Source organism: Anomaloglossus baeobatrachus, chromosome 5 (assembly GCF_048569485.1).
Source record: "Anomaloglossus baeobatrachus isolate aAnoBae1 chromosome 5, aAnoBae1.hap1, whole genome shotgun sequence".
NCBI classification, from domain to species: Eukaryota; Metazoa; Chordata; class Amphibia; order Anura; family Aromobatidae; genus Anomaloglossus; species Anomaloglossus baeobatrachus.
In genome coordinates this window covers 585448251-585471130 of record NC_134357.1, presented here as the reverse complement: position 1 = coordinate 585471130, position 22880 = coordinate 585448251, and the positions used below count along the sequence as shown (strand labels likewise).

The window sequence follows — 22880 nt, the reverse complement described above, 5'->3', positions numbered from 1 at the left end:
GGGGCTGAATTCTGATGTAAAGAGGAGGCTGGTCCTCCAAGAGATGCGAAAATCAAAGGCGGAGGTGGTGTTTCTGCATGAGACGCACTTCACAGAGAAAAGTTCCTTTAACTTTGCCCGCCATTGGTTTCCCCAATCCTTCTCAGCCACAACCACAAAGAAGAAGGCAGGGGTGGCAATACTGATCTCTCGCACCTGCCCACTCCAAGTGAGTAAGTGGGAAGCAGATCCCTCAGGTCGTTTTTTGATCGTCCAAGGTACTCTAAATGGAATACCACTAATTTTGTGTAACCTGTATGCGCCAAACTCTAACCAGCTTAGATTTATTTCTTCAACGTTGTCGCGCCTCCCGAGGGACCGTGGGACCATCCACATCATAGGAGGAGACTTTAATACGGTATTCTCAGACAAGGCTGATAGAATGCTTGCACCTTCACATCCGGCAGGCTCACATAGATCACCACATCTATCCACTGGGTTCCGCAAATTGATCCGCAAACATCAATTATTTGATCTTTGGAGAATCGATAACCCGACGGCGAGACAATACACCTTCTTGTCACATCCCCATAAATCGCATAGCCGAATTGATTACTTTTTGGGCAATATCCTTACACTTAGAACACTCCAACATGCACAAATTGGCAGTATCACTTGGTCGGACCACGCCCCTGTGTTGATATCTCTTAATCTGCCAACCCCTCTCCTGAAATGCACCCACTGGAGACTGAACGAATCCTTACTCACTAACATCACATCTCGAGAATCTCTTCGTAAAGTCATACAGAACTACTTTACAGAGAATTCTCAGTCCCTCCCATCTTTCCCATTAATATGGGAGGCCCACAAAGCAGTAGTTAGAGGGGAATGCATAGCCCTGTCTTCTAAACTCAAAAAAGATTCACAACAGCGGTACCGTCAGTGCGAAAGGGACCTCCGTACAGCAGAGAATCAGCTTCAAACTCACCCCACTAAAACTCGCCTGAAAAAAGTGATAGACTTGAGAACTAAACTAAAAGAGATCTCACATGGAAACATAGAAAGACTCCTGCGTTACTCCCGCCAGAAATACTATGAATACGGTAATAAGCCCTATACGATGCTATCTAGAAAGCTTAGAGACCAAGCGATAACTAGTGCCCCATGCGCAATAAAAGATACTGCAGGCACCCCTCACTATGACCCCACGAAAATAGCTCAACTTTTCCACACATACTATACGTCGTTGTATTCTATTCCCCCGCGGTTACCAATGACACATCCGAATAGAACAAAAATATTAAATGACTATTTGACTGAATGTCACCTCCTAAAACTGTCTCAGGAGGCATTGGAGGACCTTAATCGAAAGGTGGAGTCAGAGGAAAATCATCAAATCATTAAGGACTTACCAGGCCACAAAGCCCCGGGTCCTGACGGGTTTACCTATCTATATTATAAGACCTTTGAGGGGGAGCTGTCCACCCATCTAACACACCTTTTTAACCTTTTCATGGAGGGTGACGCCATTCCAAACACATTTCTACACTCATATATAACTGTTATTCCTAAAGCAGGAAAAGATCCTTTGGAGTGTGCGAGTTACCGTCCTATTAGCCTTCTAAACTCGGATCTTAAGATATTCACTAAACTACTGGCTGACCGCCTAAACAATTGGCTCCCACATCTGATCCATAAGGATCAGGTAGGTTTTGTCCGTTATCGCCAGGCAGGAGACAACACTCGAAGGATTTTAAATTTGGTGGACGTGGTAAATAAGGGGGGAATTGAAGCACTTCTTGTGGGGCTAGATGCGGAGAAGGCTTTCGACAGGCTGGACTGGTCCTTCATGTTCTCTGTTTTGGACCATTTCGGCCTGTCGGGGCCATTTGTTTCGGCGCTCAGGGGATTGTATTCTTCTCCTGCGGCAACAATCCGCCTCCCCAATGCACATTCGGGGCCCCTCCCTATCAGAAACGGAACTAGGCAGGGATACCCGTTGTTCCCCCTGCTTTACGTTCTTAGCATTGAACCACTGGCGGCGCATATCAGACATAACCCAGATATTATGGGGATCAAAGTGCGGGAGAAATCCTTCAAAATAGCCTTATTTGCGGATGACGTCCTGCTGTCTCTGACCAACCCTGTGATCTCCCTACCAAATCTCCACAAGGTAATAGCCCAATATGCTAGGCTTTCGGGATATAAACTTAACTCGGACAAAACTGAGGCCTTACCTCTCAACATTCTGGAGGCTAAATTACAGTCCCTTAAACAAAATTTTAAGTACTCTTGGCGCACGGACTCTCTGCGATATCTCGGAGTCAAGATAACTTGTAATTACAAGACAATATATCAGGCAAATTTCCCACCCTTGATACGAGAAGTTGAAAATAGTCTAAAGAAATGGTCGTCCCTGCAGATCTCTTTTCTGGGTAAAATTGCCACAATTAAAATGTCAATCATTCCTAAATTCCTGTACTTGTTTGAAACTCTCCCAGTACGAGTACCCCTAGGGGTGCTAAAAAAGGTTCAATCATCGCTCTTGCGTTTTATTTGGCACTCGGGAAGACATCGAATTCCAGATTCTGTCCTATGTGCACCACGCACTAAGGGAGGCTTGTCTTGCCCGAATATTACACTTTATTACTATGCTTCACACCTACGTTGCCTGGCCTCCTGGACGACCTTACCAGCTTTCAATAAATGGACAGAAATAGAGAAGCTTTGGATGGCTCCTTTTCATCCAAGCTCTCTAATCTGGGGTCGACCTGTCGAAACCCCCTCTAGAGATCTCCTGGGCCCAATGGCATTCACAAGAGACTTATGGCGACAGTGTAGGATGAAGTTCCAGTTGGCATCACAATCTTCCCTGTTGACCCCCTTCCTGTTCACCCCACACCTAACTTCAGGCATGAAGCCAGAAGTGGTCGGGCGGTGGGCAGAGGCAGGTCTCTATTGCTTTCGGGATATAGTTAATCCAACCACATTAAAGCTCAAGCCATTTTCGGATTTGCGACACCAATATAAGCTACCTTTCCATCTATATTTCTCGTATCAACAGATATCACACTTCTATGCGGATGTTATGGGACAGAGGGAGGTAGGCCGCCCCTCGGCATTTGAGACTCTCTGCTCAGGCCGGTCCTCGACTAGGGGACTAATCTCAGCCATTTATGCAATACTGGTGGCGGGGAATTCCTCGGACACAGTGAGACATACATATATGAGGAGATGGGAGGGCTGGGTGGGGAGACCGCTGTCGGAGGCACTCTGGTCGGTCATTTGGGCGAGGACATTCAGGTCCTCAATTAGTACTCTCTATAAGGAAAACCAAGTTAAAGTCCTTATGACATGGTACCATACCCCGGAGTTATTGCGTAAGTTTAACCGTGCTTGCCCAGATGTCTGTTGGAGATGTGGGCTCAGCGGGGCATCCTTATATCATATATTTTGGACATACCCAGCCATAGAAGGTTTCTGGGGGGAGGTGGAAACCCTGATAGGCAGATTGGTTGGTAAAAATATAAGCAGGGATCCGGTGGTCTACCTGTTGAATGCCCTCCCATCGTTTTTAAGTAAGCCAGAGATAAAATTGCTGCTTCATATCCTCACAGCTGCCAAGTGCTTGGTTTCATTGTTCTGGAAAAGAGTGGCGCCTCCGTCTGTCTCAGATCTGTATGCTCGAATAACAGATGTCAGAAATATGGAGAGATTAACGGCCCAGCTTCATAACACAATGGATGGGTTTATAACAACTTGGTCTTTGTGGGACACTTTTGCGGACTCATACCAGATATAGGGTAGTGAAGGTCTCTATTGTATTGGATGTTTTTGCGCTATACAGTTAGGTCCAGAAATATTTGGACAGTGGCACAAGTTTTGTTATTTTAGCTGTTTACAAAAACATGTTCAGAAATACAATTATATATATAATATGGGCTGAAAGTGCACACTCCCAGCTGCAATATGAGAGTTTTCACATCCGAATCGGAGAAAGGGTTTAGGAATCATAGCTCTGTAATGCATAGCCTCCTCTTTTTCAAGGGACCAAAAGTAATTGGACAAGGGACTCTAAGGGCTGCAATTAACTCTGAAGGCGTCTCCCTCGTTAACCTGTAATCAATGAAGTAGATAAAAGGTCTGGGGTTGATTACAGGTGTGTGGTTTTGCATTTGGAACCTGTTTCTGTGACCAGACAACATGCGGTCTAAGGAACTCTCAATTGAGGTGAAGCAGAACATCCTGAGGCTGAAAAAAAAGAAAAAATCCATCAGAGAGATAGCAGACATGCTTGGAGTAGCAAAATCAACAGTCGGGTACATTCTGAGAAAAAAGGAATTGACTGGTGAGCTTGGGAACTCAAAAAGACCTGGGCGTCCACGGATGACAACAGTGGTGGATGATCGCCGCATACTTTCTTTGGTGAAGAAGAACCCATTCACAACATCAACTGAAGTCCAGAACACTCTCAGTGAAGTAGGTGTATCTGTCTCTAAGTCAACAATAAAGAGAAGACTCCATGAAAGTAAATACAAAGGGTTCACATCTAGATGCAAACCATTCATCAATTCCAAAAATAGACAGACCAGAGTTAAATTTGCTGAAAAACACCTCATGAAGCCAGCTCAGTTCTGGAAAAGTATTCTATGGACAGATGAGACAAAGATCAACCGGTACCAGAATGATGGGAAGAAAAAAGTTTGGAGAAGAAAGGGAACGGCACATGATCCAAGGCACACCACATCCTCTGTAAAACATGGTGGAGGCAACGTGATGGCATGGGCATGCATGGCTTTCGATGGCACTGGGTCACTTGTGTCTATTGATGACATAACAGCAGACAAGAGTATCCGGATGAATTCTGAAGTGTACCGGGATATACTTTCAGCCCAGATTCAGCCAAATGCCGCAAAGTTGATCGGACGGCGCTTCATCGTACAGATGGACAATGACCCCAAGCATACAGCCAAAGCTACCCAGGAGTTCATGAGTGCACAAAAGTGGAACATTCTGCAATGGCCAAGTCAATCACCAGATCTTAACCCAATTGAGCATGCATTTCACTTGCTCAAATCCAGACTTAAGACGGAAAGACCCACAAACCAGCAAGACCTGAAGGCTGCGGCTGTAAAGGCCTGGCAAAGCATTAAGAAGGAGGAAACCCAGCGTTTGGTGATGTCCATGGGTTCCAGACTTAAGGCAGTGATTGCCTCCAAAGGATTCGCAACAAAATATTGAAAATAAAAATATTTTGTTTGGGTTTGGTTTATTTGTCCAATTACTTTTGACCTCCTAAAATGTGGAGTGTTTGTAAAGAAATGTGCACAATTCCTACAATTTCTATCAGATATTTTTGTTCAAACCTTCAAATTAAACGTTACAATCTGCACTTGAATTCTGTTGTAGAGGTTTCATTTCAAATCCAATGTGGTGGCATGCAGAGCCCAACTCGCGAAAATTGTGTCACTGTCCAAACATTTCTGGACCTAACTGTATATTAACGGGATCTGAGAATATGCTATCGAGACCTCCAGGTTGGGCCCTGACCTCTATCTTCTCTTACTCTTATATGTGATAACAAACTGTTTACTTTCCATTTTCCTTCTGATATGCCCCTTTTGCATTGTATTTGACTGCATGCCTGAGAATTATTTCTGATACCTGTGTTTTTGTCCTAATTTTTGGTTGTAAAATATGTTGAAAAATCTTTTCAAAATAAAAAGTTGAAGAAAAAAAAAATGACGATTTTCATCATGGGCGAGACCTCCTCTATGCAAAGGAGAGGAGGAGAGGACATACAACCATGAAGCATGGGGCTGGAAACATCATACTTAGGGGGTGCTTTTCTGTAAAGGGGACAGGACAACTGCACCGTATTGAATGCAGGATTGATGGGGTCATGTATCACAAGATATTGTCTAACAACCTCCTTCCCTCAGTACGAACATTGAAAATGGGTCATTACTGGATCTGGCAGCATGATATTGATCCGAGACACACAGCGAGGGCAACTAAGGAGTGTCTCATTTTCCCCATGACAGCACCACCAAAGAGACAGGTCCACCCATCGTAGGACTGGAAATCCACTGAAATAAAAGGGCAGTACCTCTCCACCGAATCAGTTTGGTTTTCTGTCCCAAGATGGGAGAACCAGAGTCCATCTGTGTAAGCTGCGGTGAAGATGGCGGTATCCAGGGGTTGAACCGGCACTGGCAGAACAGCTTACCTGCTATGGTGTTGGAGCTAAACCTTGGAAGCGTCCCCCCAGGGCCGTGGTCCCCTGCGGTAGTGAGCGCGGACATGGTAGGGTCCAGGAGAATCCTCTGCCCAGGAGTTGTCTGGGTCTACGCAAACGCTGGGCAACCTACAGGTGCTGCCTGTGGTTCAAAGTCGCCGGACGAAGATCCAGGGGCATAGGAGAATTCTCTCAAGATGCTGCACGGGACCTGGCACCCGCCATGCAGCCCTCAGGAGGCTGGCAGTTCGATCATGTCGTAGGAATTTCAGGGAGTTTGTGCTGGCGTCAGTGGTCGAGGCCGTATAACGTCATGCACAGGTAATCGGTTTGTGCAACTGCACATGTGCGGGGCCCGCAACATGGCGGCACCCGTGCAGAAACATCCAGAGGAGGCCATAAGGATAAAATGATCTGCGGCTGGGTTAATATGCGCTTATGTGCTGGGTTAAGAGGTGCTTATGCCTTCCTCCAGCATTGGAGGACCAGCCGCAGCAGAAGCAAATGCGCTATAGACAACAGCCGAGTGGCAGCCTCTCCAGCAGCTGTGCCAGCCAGAAGTCCAAAGATTTGCGGATGGTGGATTCCGGTGACCTGGTGCAGCCTCCCGACCCGGTACCTCCCTTTTTCCTGTGGAGTGGTAAGTAGACCACTTCATCCCCCTAACTGGTGTTTCCCCTTATTTTTTGTTGTCCCATGTCCCATAGGAAGTACTCCAGAATAGGTCGACCAAAACTAAAAATAGAAAATGCATTCTGTGTAAGTCCCCGTTACCACCTGGGACACAGAAAGAATTATGGAGGAATTACATTCTGGAAACTATTAGAGAGGAGACCCCAGACTTCACCTCTAGTCTCACAGCTATAATCAAGGCTGAGGTAAAGGAGTCATTTAAATCTCTATCTCAACCAGAACCCAAGAGGTTAGAGGGTTGTACCCCAGGACCGAGACTCAGAGAAATCATCGGAGTCAGAGGAAGACTCGAGTTCTACTGTCTCTTCACCTTCCTCGTCATCTACTACAGAAGAGGGCCCAGGTGGAAGACCTTGCTTCCCAAACTCGAAAGTTAGCCAATTAGTTAAGGCGGTTAGGTTCACGATGGGGCTGATGGACATTAAGGGGCCTGAATCCCTGGAGGACCTTGTGTTTGGAGGTCTGAAACAGAGGAAGAGATGCTCCTTCCCAATTAATGATAAGGTCAAACAGCTAGTGGAGGAGCAGTGGAAGAAGCCGGACAAGAGTGCCACACTGTCCTCTTCCTTCAAGAGGAACTACCCCTTTGAAGAATCAGAAGCCGCCTGTTGGGACAGATGCCCTAAAACTGATGTAGCGGGAGCCAAAGCAGCAAAGAAGTCTTCCCTCCCATTTGAAGATCTGGGGTGCCTAAAAGATCATCTTGATAGAAATGCGGACGGCTAACTGCAGGGCTCCTGGGAGGTGTTGGCCGGGGCCCTGAGACCAGGTATTGCTGGTACCTACGTGACAAGATCCCTCATGGTGTGGCTGCAGCAGGTAGAGACTCAATTAAAAAAATGACATTCTGACGGACAGTATTTTCTCCTCCCTACCTCTGGCTCAAGGAGCGGCGGACTTCCTGGCGATTGCTTCAGCCAACTCCATCAGACCGTCAGCAATGTCGGCGACACTATCTAATTCCACCAGGAGAGTCTTAAAAGGTAGCCGGGAGATGACCAGTTTCACTATACACTTTGTTCCATCCCCTGCAGAAGAGACTTCTTATTTGGGAAAGCCTTGGATGAGATTTTGGAGGAAGGCTGAAGATAGTAAAAAAAGATTTTCCCAGTTTCTCCTCAACTCAATTTAGGTGTCATTCCTTTTGGAAATGAAAATACCCCAGGAGGAAGCCCCTCAGAGGGCAGGTGTAATACTATTGTATGTTCTGAGGATCTCGATAGCGTTAGGGCAATGACAACCAGAGACGAGTTTGTGGTACAAGATGTTTATAATATGTAACCACGGTAGATACACAACGGAAATACACAGTATAACAAACACATGAAAATACCTTCCCGAAACGGAGCGAAGGGGATTCCCGGGGCCACGCACCGGACTCCCCCAGGGAGACCACCAGAGCGAACCCCTATACAGGGACTGTCCGGCAATCTACCCCGGAAGGCCTAAATGCGCAGCAGCCGGGACACAAGGGGCAAGTGGTAAAGTCCAGAAGTGTCCGTACGGGATGAAAGTCCAGAATGGTTACGAACCGGAAGAAACCGGGCAGACGTGCTGACCAAAGACGGCAGACGGAGTCCGGGCACAGCTTGAAGAAACCGGGTATGGTCCAGAGTCGGTCGGTAGACTTTCAGGAGGATCCAAAGGCAATCAAGAAGTAGCAGCAGCAAAGCAGGAGCACACAGCAAGCAGTATACTCAGGCACTGGACTAGGCTTGGAGGCGGCCTTTTAAGCAGCTGGACAGGAAGTAGGGCAACAGAACATAAAACTCCATGTTAACCGAGGGCAAGCTCTTTCAAAAGAGAACTGGAAAACCCGGAAACCTGACAGCAGGATTCCTGGAAAGATTGTAGGAAGAGGCACCCAGGCTTTATGTTTGAAAGTCCTTCCACAGAAAGCGAGAAATCAACCCAGTGACATCATGACCCAGGTGGGACAAAGGCTCTCCTACTTTTTTCATGCCTTGGAAAAGATAACTTCCAAAGACTGGCTTAAGGGAGTAATAAGGCACGGGCTCAGGTTAGAATTTAATTCGACCCCCTAGGGGTCATTAATAATAGCGTCGCTCAGCAAGTCGGAGGACAGACGACTCGCTCTGCAGCAGGAGATATTAGATCTCCTCCACAAAGGAGTCCTGGTAGAAGTCCTTAAGGAAGAGTGGGGCAGGGGATTCTACTCCAGCCTCTTCCTTGTTCCATAACCAGACGGTTCCTACAGGACAATAATCTGTGGGGGCTAAACAAACACCTAGTGTCCCGTCTTTTCAAGATGGAGTCAATAACATCAGCAATAAAGATGCTTTTCCCAAATTTCTACATGGGGGTGTTAAACCTCAAGGACGTGTATTACCATGTCCCTATTCTTCCATCTCATCAGAAGTTCCTGAGAGTAGCCCTCCCTTGGCAAGGAGGGTTGGGTAATTTTCAATTCAGGGCTCTACCCTTTGGTTTAGCCATTGCCCCAAGAGTATTCACCAAAGTGGTGGCAGAGACTATTATACCTTACGTGGATGATTTTTCGATAGTAGGACACTCAGAAGAACATTGCAGTGCCAAGATCCAGATAGTAACCAAGATCCTGGCAGACATGGCCTAAAAACCTAAAAAATCAAGGCTACAACTATTAAAAGTACAGTCCTTTTTAGGACTGATTCTGGCTTCCCGGTCTCAGTTATGCCAGTTGCATACAGAAAAGATCCTCAACATCCAGACCTTGGTGTCCTCCAGGATAAGAGAACCAATTACGACCCTCAGGAGAGTCATGTGTTTACTGGGATCCCTGACATCCTGCATCCCCACAGTGTTATGGGCACATATCTACTCTCCTTCCCTGCAGTAGGAGGTGCTAAGAGCTAAAAAAAAAAAAAAAAAAAAAAAAGTTAGGGGGGTTCTCAGAGGAAAGGGTCTTGGACCCTCTGCAGTAGTAGTTAAATACCGAAAACCTGTCAGCAGTGGTCCCTTGAGTAATTCAGGTCTCAGACATCATTACTACAGACTCGAGTGCATTTAGCTGGGGGGCCCATCTAAGAGGACAGTAGCCCAGGGGACGTGGAGCTTCCAGGAGAGTCGGGTTTGTGCCAATCCCAATCTTAAGGAATTATTGACTGTGGGAAGAGCCTTAAAGGCATTTCTTTCTCTCTTACAGGGCCACCATGTCTGCTTTATGTCAGACAACAGGGTGTCAGTGTCTTATCTGAACCACCAGGTGGGCACTCGGTCTCTCACCCTAATGAACGTAGCTCAGGAATTTTTATCCTTAGCAGAGTCATTCTATTGCGTTTTCAGCTCTGCACATAACAGGACTTCAAATGTAACTGCAGATTTTTTGAGCCGGAATCTGTTGCGACAGGGGGAGTGGTCCCTGAACCTGGGAATCTTCAATCAGATAGTAGAACTTTGGGGGTCCCCGGTGGTAGACCTATTTGCCAGATGAGCCAACAAAAAAGTAGACAGGTTCTGTTCCCTGAATCCCCGTGAGGATCCTTGGGCGGTAGATGCCTTCCAGATTCATTGGGTCTCGGGCCTGCTTTATGTCTTTTCCCCGCTCGTGCTGATTCCAGTGGTTATCAGGAAAATCTGGGAGGATCAAGCGAGGGTAATTTTGATCATCCCCTTCTGGACCAGGAGGCCTTGGTTTTTCTGGCTAAGAAAAATGTCTCTTTCAGAACCATGGATTCTTCCAGAGACCCTGAACTTTCTCTCTCAGGGCCCGGCGTTTCACCCTTAGGTTCCAGGCCTACATTTGACAGCCTGGAATTTGAGAGAGGCCTGTTAATGAGCCGTGGATTCTCCAGAAATCTGGCTCTACTCTTTTGCAGAGCAGGAAGCCAGTTACCACTAAGATCTATGGTAGGATCTGGAGGAAGTTCCTCTCCTCCTGGAAAGATCAACCTGTGGGGAAAGTTCCTTTGGGTTCCATCCTTGAGTTTTTACAGAAAGGTTCAGGTTTCAGCCTTGAGAGCCCTATTCAACTATGATTTAGCAGGGCATACTTGGGTCAGGAGGTTTTTAAAGTCTTGTCAGAGAGCAGTCCCGCTCCCTTTCCTAAAAATTCATCCTTGGGATTTAAACGTATTGCTGGATTGTGTTACAGGGCCTCCTTTCGAACCCCTAGCTCAAGCCTTTATAAAGCTCCTCAGTCTAAACCCTATCTTTCTAGTAGCGGTGACCTCAGCCAAGAGAGTGAGCAACCTACAGGCCCTATCCTCCAATCTTCCATACACCCAAATTTCAGAGGATAGGATAATCTTAAGAACAGACCCAGCGTATTTACCCAAGGTAGCCAAATCCTTCCATATATCCCAGGAGATAATTCTGCCTTCTTTTTGTGCCTCCCCAAGAATCAGAAAGAGGAAACGCTGCATACCCTGGATGTTAGAGATACACTGATTCAGTACTTAGAGACGACTACAGGGTGGAGGAGGAGTCGAGCATTGTTTATTTGTTTATAGGAGGCTAGGAAAGGCCTGGCAGCCTCTAAAAGTACTTTAGCAAGATGGGTCAAGAAAGTAATTAGTGTAGCCTATGTAGCCCAGAACATTCCGTTTCCCAAAGGCATGACAGTTCACACCACCAGAGCGGTGTTGACTACTTGGGCTGAAAAGACGGAGGTACCTATTGACCAATTTTGTAAGGCTGCAACTTGGTCTTCCCCTTGCAGCTTTTTAATCACTATAGATTGGATTTTTCTTCCATGGTTGATTTAATGTTTGGTAGAAGGGTTCTATAAGTGGTGATTCCCTCCGTAAGGTGCTTGAATCTATCAAAATCTCTCTAGTGGTGCTGTCATGGTGGAAGAGAAAAATGAAAATTACTTACCGGTAATGTTTTGTTTCCAGCGCCCATGACAGCACCATTGCTTCACCCTCTGCTTAGTTTTGGTTGTGTAGGGTCGAGGTGCTACATCTTAGTTTGTTATGTGTTGGTGGAGGTTTATATTAATATTGTTTCCTGGTATTCCTCTCTTGCTCTGTAACCTAACTGCTGCGGGGGAGAGGTACTGCCCTTTTATTTCAGTGGGTTTCATGTCCCAAGAGGGATGGACCTCTCTCTCTGGTGGTGCTGTCATGGGCTCTGGAAAAAAATATTACCAGTAAGTAATTTTGATTTTCAAGGTCCTGGAGTGGCCTAGCCAGTCTCCAGACCTGAACCACATGGAAAATCTTAGAGGGAGCTGAAACCTTATGTTGGATTTTCTGTCTTTTTTTTCTAATTCTATCACAGTTTTAGTTACCTACGATAAAAATTACAGACCCTCCATTCTGTGTAGGTGGGAAAACTTGTAAAGTCGGTAGAGTATCAATCACTTACTGTATTTTCCCCACTCTGTGTGTGTGTGTGTGTGTATCTGTGTCTGTGTATGTATATATAATATATATACAGTATAACAGTATATATATATCCCATCCAGGGAGAGTTGGAGAGAGATTTAGTTACTATCCCAGGTAATTCCGGCTACTGCAGCTAGTGAGAAATATAAGTAAATCGCCCCCTATCCCTTTTCTCAATAGCCCCAAAATTATGTTACTTTACTCTCATGACAGAAGCTCATAACACATAGGAATCCTCTCTGTGACCTCTAGATGTGTGAAGTGCTCGCATTATTGCTTCACACCGATATCACAACTGTAGTAATTGTATTTTATATGTGCTTACACCGGCTTATCTTCTCATTCAGATCCCTACAATATCGGATCCTCTCAGTGGAGATCTATATAATTGTTCTACTTGACCCATCAAGGATGGACAGAGACAGGGAGAAGATGGCGGAGAGGATATTACACCTCACCCTAGAGATCCTCATCCGGCTTACTGGAGAGGTGAGAGATTCTGATGACGTCACATTACATCATTCTTATCTATGGGAATAACAGATGGACAGAACTGGAGAGGTGAGGAAATGTCTGTAGTGAGATTTATTACTGTGTCTCTCCATAACCAGGATTACACAGTAGTGAAGAAGACCTCTAGTGAGCGCTGTCAGGCCCCTGTGTCTGAGGGATGGGGAAGACCCATGAGCCCAATCACGGGGTCTCCAGCTCACCCTCCGATACATGAAGACATCAATGACCAGAAGATCCTAGAACTCACCTACAAGATGATTGAGCTGCTGACTGGAGAGGTGACACTGCTGGGAATGCTGGGACATTATACAGTAACGCTATGAAGGGATCGGGGGTGACGGTATCATTGTATGTGTCAGGTTCCTATAAGGTGTCAGGACGTCACCGTCTATTTCTCCATGGAGGAGTGGGAGTATTTAGAAGGACACAAAGATCTGTACAAGGACGTCATGATGGAGGTTCCCCAGTCCCTCACGTCACCAGGTAATAGACAGGACTAAATACACACGGCCTATAATTATCTGTATGTAAGGAATGAATTCAGTCCCTGTATATGTCTCCTCCAGTTCTATCCAGTAAGAGGACAACACCAGAGAGATGTCCCCGTCCTCTTCGCCCACATGACTGTAAACAAGAAGATCCCGATGTTCCTCAGGATGTGTTTCCTCCAGCTCTATCCAGTAAGAGATATCTACTCATGTACATTTTGCACTAATTTTGTGTTTAAATTTTTAGACTTTTTGCTCTGGTTTTTTTTTATCTGTATTTTCTTTGCTTCTTCTTCTGCTGTTTGTTTCTAGTGCCTTCTCTATGTTATTATGATGGCAACTCAAAGACCTACAAAGGGTTCATGAATACCCTGTTTACTCGAAAAGACGACCTACACCGAAAATAAGACCTAGCATAATTTTATCGGATTGTTGGAGAAGGCTTGAAATATAAGCCCTCCTCCAAAAATAAGCCCTAGTTACAGTCAGGGCCAGCGTTGGGAAGAGTCAAACTGTGTAATTTCTCAGGAACCCCACTCTCTTAGGGTCCCCATCAGTTGTATTCTAAGGTCGATTGTTTAAGGACCTTTGATGACTGCAAAGACATGTGACATGATGTAACCAAAGGTCTATTAATTACAGTAGTCTAAATGAACTGACCAGAAGACAGGCGGGTATGCAGGACTGGCATTAGGGGAAAGTAAGTGCAAACTGAGCAATTTCACAGGGCCTCCATTCTCCTAGCGGCCCCATTGTTTATATGCCTATTATCGGACTGCTTAAGGACCTTTTTGACAATGTCTTTGATCACATGCTCTAAAGTAGAAAGTATCGTTCGCTCCCCTTCTGTATATGCTGGTTGGACTATTTCATTAATGCCTGCTATAATTTACCTATACTAGTCTGGTGAGGTGTTGTGATCCAGACTTACAAGTGGTTGGTAAGCATTACTGCTGTGAGCTGTTGTGATGTTAACCCTTGTTGTATTTTTGTTCCTGCCTTCCTGCTCTTGATTTTTTCCTTAGTCTCACACTGTTTATTGCTGTGAGTTTTCAATGTGTCCCGCCTGTCTTAATTTGTGTTTTCCACCTGTCTTAATCTGTTTTTCCATCATATTCCTGTCCCTTCCTTCCCCGGGTGGATAACAGATTAGATCTGGTCAGGAGAATAGTAAGGCACATGACTCTGGCATCTCCATCTTCATGGGTAATCCAGAGGTTAGAAATAGCTTAGGGTCCCGTATCGTGAGAGACAGTATAGGTGCCCCCAATCCCTCATTATCCTGCAGTCACATTGTAAAAATCAATCAGATTATTTACTGTAGCACATTCCAGAGAACTAGTGCTAGGAATGGGAGATCCGAGCTAACGAAGATGTAAAGGGTACTTTACACACAACGATATCGCTAACGATATATCGTCGGGGTCACGGTGTTCGTGACGCTCATCCGGCGCCGTTCGCGATATTGTTGTGTGTGACTAAAAGGAGCGATGATCAACTATTGCAAAAACATCCAAATTCGTTGACCGTTGGCACGTCGCTCGTTTTCATAATATCGTTGGTGGTGCATGCCGCTGGTTGTTCGTCGTTTCTGCGGCATCATACATCGCTATGTGTGACACCGCAGGAACGACGAACTTCTCCTTACCTGCGTCCACCGGCAATGAGGAAGGAAGGAGGTGGGCGGCATGTTCCGGCCGTTCATCTCCGCCCCTCCTCTGCTATTGTGTGGCTGCTTAGTGATGCCGCTGTGACGCCGAACTCACCACCCCCTTAAAGGAGAGATTGTTCGGTGTCTCCAGCGACGTCGCTAAGCAGGTATGTGCATGTGACGCTGCCGTAGCGATATTGTTCGCTACTGCAGCGATCACTCCCATGACGAATCAGCGACGTGGGTGGATGCTATCGCTAGCGATGTTGCAGCGTGTAAAACACTTTTTACTCTTAGATGTCGAAATTAGACAAAAAATTCAGAATACATTTTTTCCTAATTTAATTGCTGATGTTATAATTTAAAAAAAAAATGTACATTCAAGATAATATCGTTATTAAATAATACATTGTATTTATTTTTAGCAGATGACTGTATTGGGAGTTCAGATGGACCTCTAATATCTTCAGAATTTGTAAAAGATGATACATATGAAGAGCATGCTTTTGTCCCAGATATACCTCCAGTCCTTCCTCAGAAAGCTCTATCATCTGATCTTTTCAAGCAAGTCCAAAATTCCGATTTATCACAGAATTGTAAGCAAAATAAAAGTTACAGAAGGGATGTTGAACATGAAATGGCTCCTAGAAAGGAAAAGCCATTTTGTTGCCCAGAATGTGGAAAATATTTTACTCGAAAAATAACCCTTGCTAATCATCAAAAAAATCACTCTGGGGAGAATCCATTTTCATGTTCAGAGTGTGAGAAATGTTTTATTCGGAAATCAGATCTTGTTTGGCATCAAAGATCTCACGCAGGGGAGAAGCCATTTTCATGTTCAGAGTGTGGAAAATGTTTTATTCGAAAAGAAAAATTTGTTGTGCATCAAAGTTCTCACACAGGGGAAAAGCCATTTTCATGTTCAGAGTGTGGAAAATGTTTTATTCAGAAATCAGACTTTGTTAGACATCAGAAAATTCACACAGGGGAGAAACCATTTTCATGTTCAGAGTGTGGGAAATGTTTTATTCAGAAATCAAAACTTGTTTGGCATCAAAGATCTCACACTTGGGAGAAGCCATTTTCATGTTCAGAGTGTGGAAAATGTTTTATTCGAAAAGAAAAATTTGTTGTGCATCAAAGTTCTCACACAGGGGAAAAGCCATTTTCATGTTCAGAGTGTGGAAAATGTTTTATTCAGAAATCAGACTTTGTTAGACATCAGAAAATTCACACAGGGGAGAAACCATTTTCATGTTCAGAGTGTGGGAAATGTTTTATTCAGAAATCAAAACTTGTTTGGCATCAAAGATCTCACACTTGGGAGAAGCCATTTTCATGTTCAGAGTGTGGGAAATGTTTTATTCAGAAATCAGACCTTGTTAGACATCAGAAAATTCACACAGGGGAGAAACCATTTTCATGTTCAGAGTGTGGGAAATGTTTTATTCAGAAATCAGAACTTGTTTGGCATCAAAGATCTCACACAGGGGAAAAGCCATTTTCATGTTCAGAGTGTGGAAAATGTTTTATTCAGAAATCAGTCCTTGTTAGACATCAGAAAATTCACACAGGGGAGAAGCCATTTTCATGTTCAGAGTGTGGGAAGTGTTTTATTCGGAAATCAGAACTTGTTGAGCATCAAAAAGTTCACACAGGAGAGAAGCCATTTTCATGTTCAGAGTGTGGGAAGTGTTTTATTCGGAAATCAGAACTTGTTGAGCATCAAAGAATTCACACAGGAGAGAAGCCATTTTCATGTTCGGAGTGTGGGAAATGTTTTATTCAGAAATCACATCTTGTTAGACATCAGAAAAATAACACAGGGGAGAAGCCATTTTCATGTTCAGAGTGTGGGAAATGCTTATGTCATAAATCAGACCTTGTTAGACATCAGAAAATTCACACAGGGAAGAAGCCATTTTCATGTTCAGAGTGTGGGAAGTGTTTTAATTGGAAATCAAAACTTGTTAGTCATCAAAGATCTCACACAGGGGAGAAGCCATTTTCATGCCTGGAATGTGGCAAATGTTTTACTAGGAAATCAAGTCTTGTTGATCATGGAAAACTTCATACTGGGGATAAACCATTTTTATGTTCTGAATGTGGAAAATGTTACTCTCAGAAATCAGATCTCATTAAACATCTGAAGAAGCTGCACAGGGAAGGAACCTTTTTCATGTTGTGAATATTTCAAATATTTACCAGGTAAATCAAGTCTTGTCGACCATAAGAAAAAGTACAGAGCGGAGCAGCCATTCTTGCATTCGTAATTTGCCAAACTTTTTTTATCATTAGTCAGATCCTGTTGTCACAAAGAAGAAACAATCATGATGTACTATAATTTAAAGTGCTTTATCCAAAAATCAGCTACAATTTCTCAAGTAAGAATTGGTGAGGGAAAGAACCATTTTCTTTCTTTTTAAACTTATCCTATTTTTCAGACTATAAGACACACCTAGGTTTTGAAGGAGGAAAATACTGATACTGTTACGGGGGTAATATCCCCCAATCTCAAGCGCATTGTGTTTGATGTTCCCCTTAAATAGTTCCTATGACAAATCTGTGGCTACCTTTTTTATTACTAAAGCAGTGGAGAGCACAGATTAGTGAATTTTCTAAATATAATCCAGTACCAAAACTTTTGGAAGAGTCCCTAAAGGAGCTTCCAGGTTGTGTGATCCCACAACCCTCAGAGATCACTCTCACCATGAAAGAGTGAGCACTACGACCCCAGCGCTGCATGATCCTTCTTAAGTAGTTCAGTAAAATCTTATAAAAGTATGTAACCGCGCTGGATTAGTTGAGAGAGCAATGTCTCGTGCTTAGAGCAGCTGCAGAGATTTTTGGGATCCCGTTCTGCATACTGAGATCCCACAAAACGGAAATTCGGGCTCTATTTTGCTAGTAAGTTGGGTATTTCGAGAGCCTTTAGGAACATTTGTGAAAGGTTTGCTTTATTTACTAAAAAGCGCATCCCCAGATTGGAGATAGGAACATGGTATATAGTTGCATTTCAAAACTTGTTGATTTGTTAATAAATGCTTGTAAAATATATATTCTTCATGCCTATCTTTCTCTGTTGTGTGGATGTGATGATTTTGCTCAGAACCTCTGGAGCTGAGGCAGAGCTGTAGACATTTCACACAAAGATAGTGAGGGGATGTCACAGAGCTGTAACGGCCGGTGGACAATCAAGTGGCAGCGAGTGTTAGAAAATACCAGAGATTGGAAGTACGTGTTGTTATCTGACAGTTCTCTGTTTCTGCAGCAGCGAACTCTATGACCCTGGGAAACTGTCAGTTTTTCCTCTCAGTTGCCAGCCTCTGACTTCCTTTATAAACCTCACCCTGGGGTGCTTTGGGTGCGGTTTATAGTTGTTCCTGGCTGTGATCTGCAGCAGTCATCTCTTCCTGTGGTTCCATATACTTCTGTGGTAGCTACTCCTAAGATAAGTGTTTGATTTTTGCTATGTACTTGGACTGGTAGCTGGTAGCATGTGTTTCCCCTGTATTGTTTCATTTTGTCACCCTTAGCATTAGGGGTGTTGACGAAGAGCTCATACTCTCCATCCTTACTTAGAGCCTATTTCAGGGTTTGCAAGGGGTGAGGTATTCCTGCTTGGCGAAAGGTTCAGAACCTGTATTGGGTTGGTGAGGTCAGGGAGGCTGAGCTGCAGCTTATTGTCAGAGGTCACCACTTCACCCTTTCCCTAGTGCATTCTTTTCCCCTTCCCTTTGTATTGACTATATGGCCAGTATAGCTTCTATCCCCAGCCGTTGAATTGAAGAATTGAATTTGAGATTCGAGAATTGAATCGCACTACGCATCCTAGATATGTGGAAGTTATTAAGACGCTCTGGTCCCAATTTATCAAAGCTTTAAAGCCAAAAAAGTAACACAAAATCTTCGAAAAGTCACAAAAATTTGGATTAATTCATAGTTGTGCCACATTTTGGCGGCTTTTGGCATTTTCACTCCAAAATTGGCAGAGCTTGGGTGGGACGGGGGTGGGACAGCACAGCTGCTTAAATTCATGATGAGCTGTAGCATTCCCTATACCAGAAATCTCACTCCAGTCCCTGATGAGAGTAATATTTCTAGCATGGCACAAGGAGGCACATACCACTAGTCAAACGCTCCAGATTCATGAAATGTTGTGCACTACTTCATGAATCAGGAGTGGTTCCTCATAAATTGAGCCCATTGTTATAAAAATGATCCCTTTACAAAGGATAATTGTTGTAATAAAAAAACTAAAGGATTTTATATGTCTGATATCCTAGTGGTTATTTTCTCTAGTCACCCTCCATGGCAGCACACAGGAGGTTAACTCTGCGTCCTAAAAGGGACAAGAAACACAAAGAGGTTAAATAACCCCTCCCCAACTCCAGTGTTGTTCCCGTGCCCTATGGGGGCACGAAGAGATTACCTATGGTGCTTTCGTGGCTGGTGATGAGAGCGCCGCATCAGTATTTCTTGCCAACTGAGCAGCTGAGGGCGAAGCTAGCGCGCTTCCTCCTCCATTGCTGCTTCCGTCTCCTCTGGATTCGGGATCTGCCTGCCCCTCCTGCGCCTCTTGGAGGTAAAGCTGGGAAGGCTGACTCACCGGGTACCTCCCGTAGCTCCCGACACCTCCTCTTCTCACACATGTGGTAGCTGTGGGCACGCGGAAGTGACGCCATCGGAAGCCCTTTATCGGCGACGCTTACGGGTTCGTGCGTTCCAGAGTCACGCTGCACGGCCCTGTGGTGTTGTCGGCACTCACTTCGTTGAAAGCCTGCCACCCCGACGGAAGAGGTGGAGTCATCCACTTTGTGGACAGCTGGATACATCCGGACCTCATTAAAGGGACCACGGTGAGAGCGCTCTCCAGGAGGATGGAGGGAGACCGCTCAACAACTCTGCTTCTGTGGAGCCCAGCTCATCCCCCGGTTCTGTGAGTACAGTGATTTGGGGGAAGATCAGGGTTATGAGCTCGTATTGCTCTGTCGGAATTCTCCTCTTCCTGGGTGTATACTTACGTACTCTTCCCTCCCCCCCTTAGGGAGATAAGAATGTTGCACCCAAGAAAGAGAAGACCTCTAGCAAAAAGTGTATCATGTGTAATAAGAAGCTTCCTTCAGACCATTCTAAGAAGTTATGTCAGCCCTGTACTGATCAGGTAGTTAGAGAGGAACAACCCTCCATTCTGGATGAATTAAAAAACCTGGTACGTCAGGAAGTTCAGTCCTCCCTAGCATCCCTCTCCCAGCCTCTTCCCGCTGCAACCCCTGCGTCAAAGAAGAGAAAACTAACCCCGGTGTGAGACTCAGTCAGACTCATTAGAAGGTCCTTTCTTCTCGCTGCTAGATGAGTTGATAGAAGAGGATGAAGGTGTATTTTCAGATAGTCGAGACCAAATATTTTTTCTCAAATGATGATATGGATGAACTTCTGGGAGCAGTGCGGGATACTATGGGGGTTTAGGAAGAGAAGGTTACTAGCTCAATACAGGAAGAAATGTTCAGGGGATTACGGACCCGTAAGAAGCTGGGATTTCCTGTACACGAGATAATCAGAGATATGGTTCTTCAAAAGTGGGACGCTCTTCAGAAACACCTTACCATTCCCCGAGAATTGAGAAATGGATTCCCGTGGGAACAGGACCCCACCTGCTGCTGGGAAGTGCTTAAAGTGATTGTGCAGGCGAGAAAGACAACTCTTCCTTTTGAGGATTCATTACAACTTAAGGATTCCATGGACCGTAAAATGGACAGCCTCCTTAGAAAATCATGGGAGACCTCGGCGGTTCTCCATAAGACCGGGGTGGCTTCTACCTGTGTGGCCAGATCCCTGTCCCGGTGGCTGGGCCAACTAGAGGAACATCTCATCCGAGACACCCCAGAGGAAGATCTCCTGGCTTCCCTTCCACTTCTCCAGAAGGCAACTAGATTTCTTGCTGACGCGTCAGCTGAGTCCGTCCGCGTGGCAGCAAGAAGTGGTGTCCTTTCCAATTCAGCAAGAAGGGCCCATTGGCTTAAACTTTGGAGCGGTGACGCAACCTCCAAGGTTAAGCTGTGCTCTATTCTGTTTAGAGGTGAACATGTTTTCGGTCCAGCTCTGGACGAATTCTGGAGAAGGCAACGGATAAGAAAAAGCTGTTGCCAGAAGAGAAACAACAAAAAAAGTTTTTTCGTCCCCCCCAATAATCAATCTACCCAGTACCGAGCGAAGGGTAAAACTGGCCATTGGAGTTATCCGAAAGGAGGCAGGGGCAGGAACATCTTTATGTCCCAAAAGACCGAAGATCGGAGCAATCGCCAGGACAAGCAATGACACCATCAGGATAGGGGGTCGGCTGTTAGCATTTCTCAGTCAGTGGCAGGAGATATCCTCGAATCAATGGGTCATAAACACCATCAGAGAGGGTCTCAAAGTCGAGTTTCCCACATATCCTCCATGCTGTCTAAGGGTCACATCCTCTCCCTCACAGGGGTCTCAAGGCACTCTCATGCTCTGCATTCAGAACTTCCAAAAGATAGGGGTTGTCTCCTTAGTACCAGAGCCAGAGGTGGGTCACGGTCATTACTCCCATCAATTCCTGGATCAAAAACCCAACGGCACACCTCGGTTAATTATCAACCTCAGGCCATTAAATCGTCACATCATCTACAGGCGTTTCAAGATAGAGTTGGTCAGATCCACCTTGCCCCTCATCGGTCCGGGGTTTTTCATGGCCACAATAGATTTAAAGGATGTGTATTATCACATCCCAATCTTTCACGCTCACAAAAGATATTTTCGTTTCGCGGTCCGTCACAAGAGGCGTCTTCAGCACTACCAGTTCAACGCCCTCCCGTTCGGTCTCTTTTCTGCACCTCGGGTTTTCACCAAGATAATGGGGGAAGTGGTAGCATTTCTAACAAAATCAGCACATCTGTATAGTTCCCTACCTCAACGACTTCCTGGTAGTGGCCCCTTCTGCCCAGTTGCTTAACCAACATGTGCAAACAACACTCTGGTTACTACGCAGACTTGGATGGGTCATAAACCCTCAAAAGTCAGATCTCCTTCCCTCTATAAGGAAGATCTTCCTCGGAGTGGTGTTGAACTCTGTCAAACAAAAATCCTTCCTTCCCATCAACAAACAGTTGGGAATCAAGAACAAGGTTTTGTCTCTGCATGGCCAATGAGTTGTGACCCTGAGGTTCGCAATGTCAGTGCTGGGATCTATGACATCGTGCATCCCAGCGGTGTCCTGGGCTCAGGCCCACTCATGCTCCCTACAGGTTCACATTCTTGCATTATGGGATGGTTCCCAGAGGTCCCTGAACAAGAAAATATCCCTGCCATGTCTGGTAAAAACATCCTTGCTGTGGTAGATGGTTCCCAGCCATCTGCAAAGGGGAGTATATTGGAGTCGAGAGCCATTAGTGACAGTTACCACAGATGCCAGCCAGAGGGGCTGGGGAGCAATTGTCTCTCATGTTCCCTTCCAAGCCATCTGGTCCCAGGAAACCAGATGCCAGTCCTCAAATTACCGAGAGCTGGAAGCCATCTACCAGGCACTCAGAGCAGCGTACCTCATGCTCCCAGGGGCACATGTGATGGTGTACTCGGACAATATGACGTTTGTGGCTCACCTTCGTCATCAGGGAAGCACACGCCACTGGAGCCTGCAAAGGATTTCCGGAAGAATATTTTCTTGGGCACAGCGGCATCTCCTGTCAATATCGGCCGTCCATCTCAGAGGTTCTGCAAATTCTCAAGCGGATTATCTCAGCAGAAATGTTCATCCGGGGGAATGGTCCCTCCATCCAGAAATATTCCGCACCTTAGTCCTAAGGTGGGGACGGACAGAGGTGGATCTCTTTGCGACCCGTCAAAACGCAAAGGTAGATCAATTTTTTTTCACTAGATTTCAACGATCAGGCGCTAGCAATGGGTGCCTTCTCCCTTCTTTGGAAGTCTTGACTGGCCTATGTGTGACGCCCTGGCCTATCAGG

General features: G+C 45.3%; 1 protein-coding gene across 1 annotated transcript in view; it reads left to right on the top strand.

The window, feature by feature from the left end:
- LOC142313145 (uncharacterized) overlaps positions 1-17964 on the top strand; it is a 177126-nt gene extending 159162 nt beyond the window's left edge. Inside the window, exons 29-33 of the mRNA XM_075352133.1 lie at positions 12588-12729; positions 12852-13031; positions 13113-13236; positions 13320-13433; positions 15318-17964. Of these exons, the coding sequence (XP_075208248.1) occupies positions 12588-12729; positions 12852-13031; positions 13113-13236; positions 13320-13433; positions 15318-17080 (2323 nt within the window). The 3' untranslated portion in view covers positions 17081-17964. The remainder of the gene's footprint in view (positions 1-12587; positions 12730-12851; positions 13032-13112; positions 13237-13319; positions 13434-15317) is intronic.
- The last annotated feature ends 4916 nt before the right edge of the window (positions 17965-22880 follow it).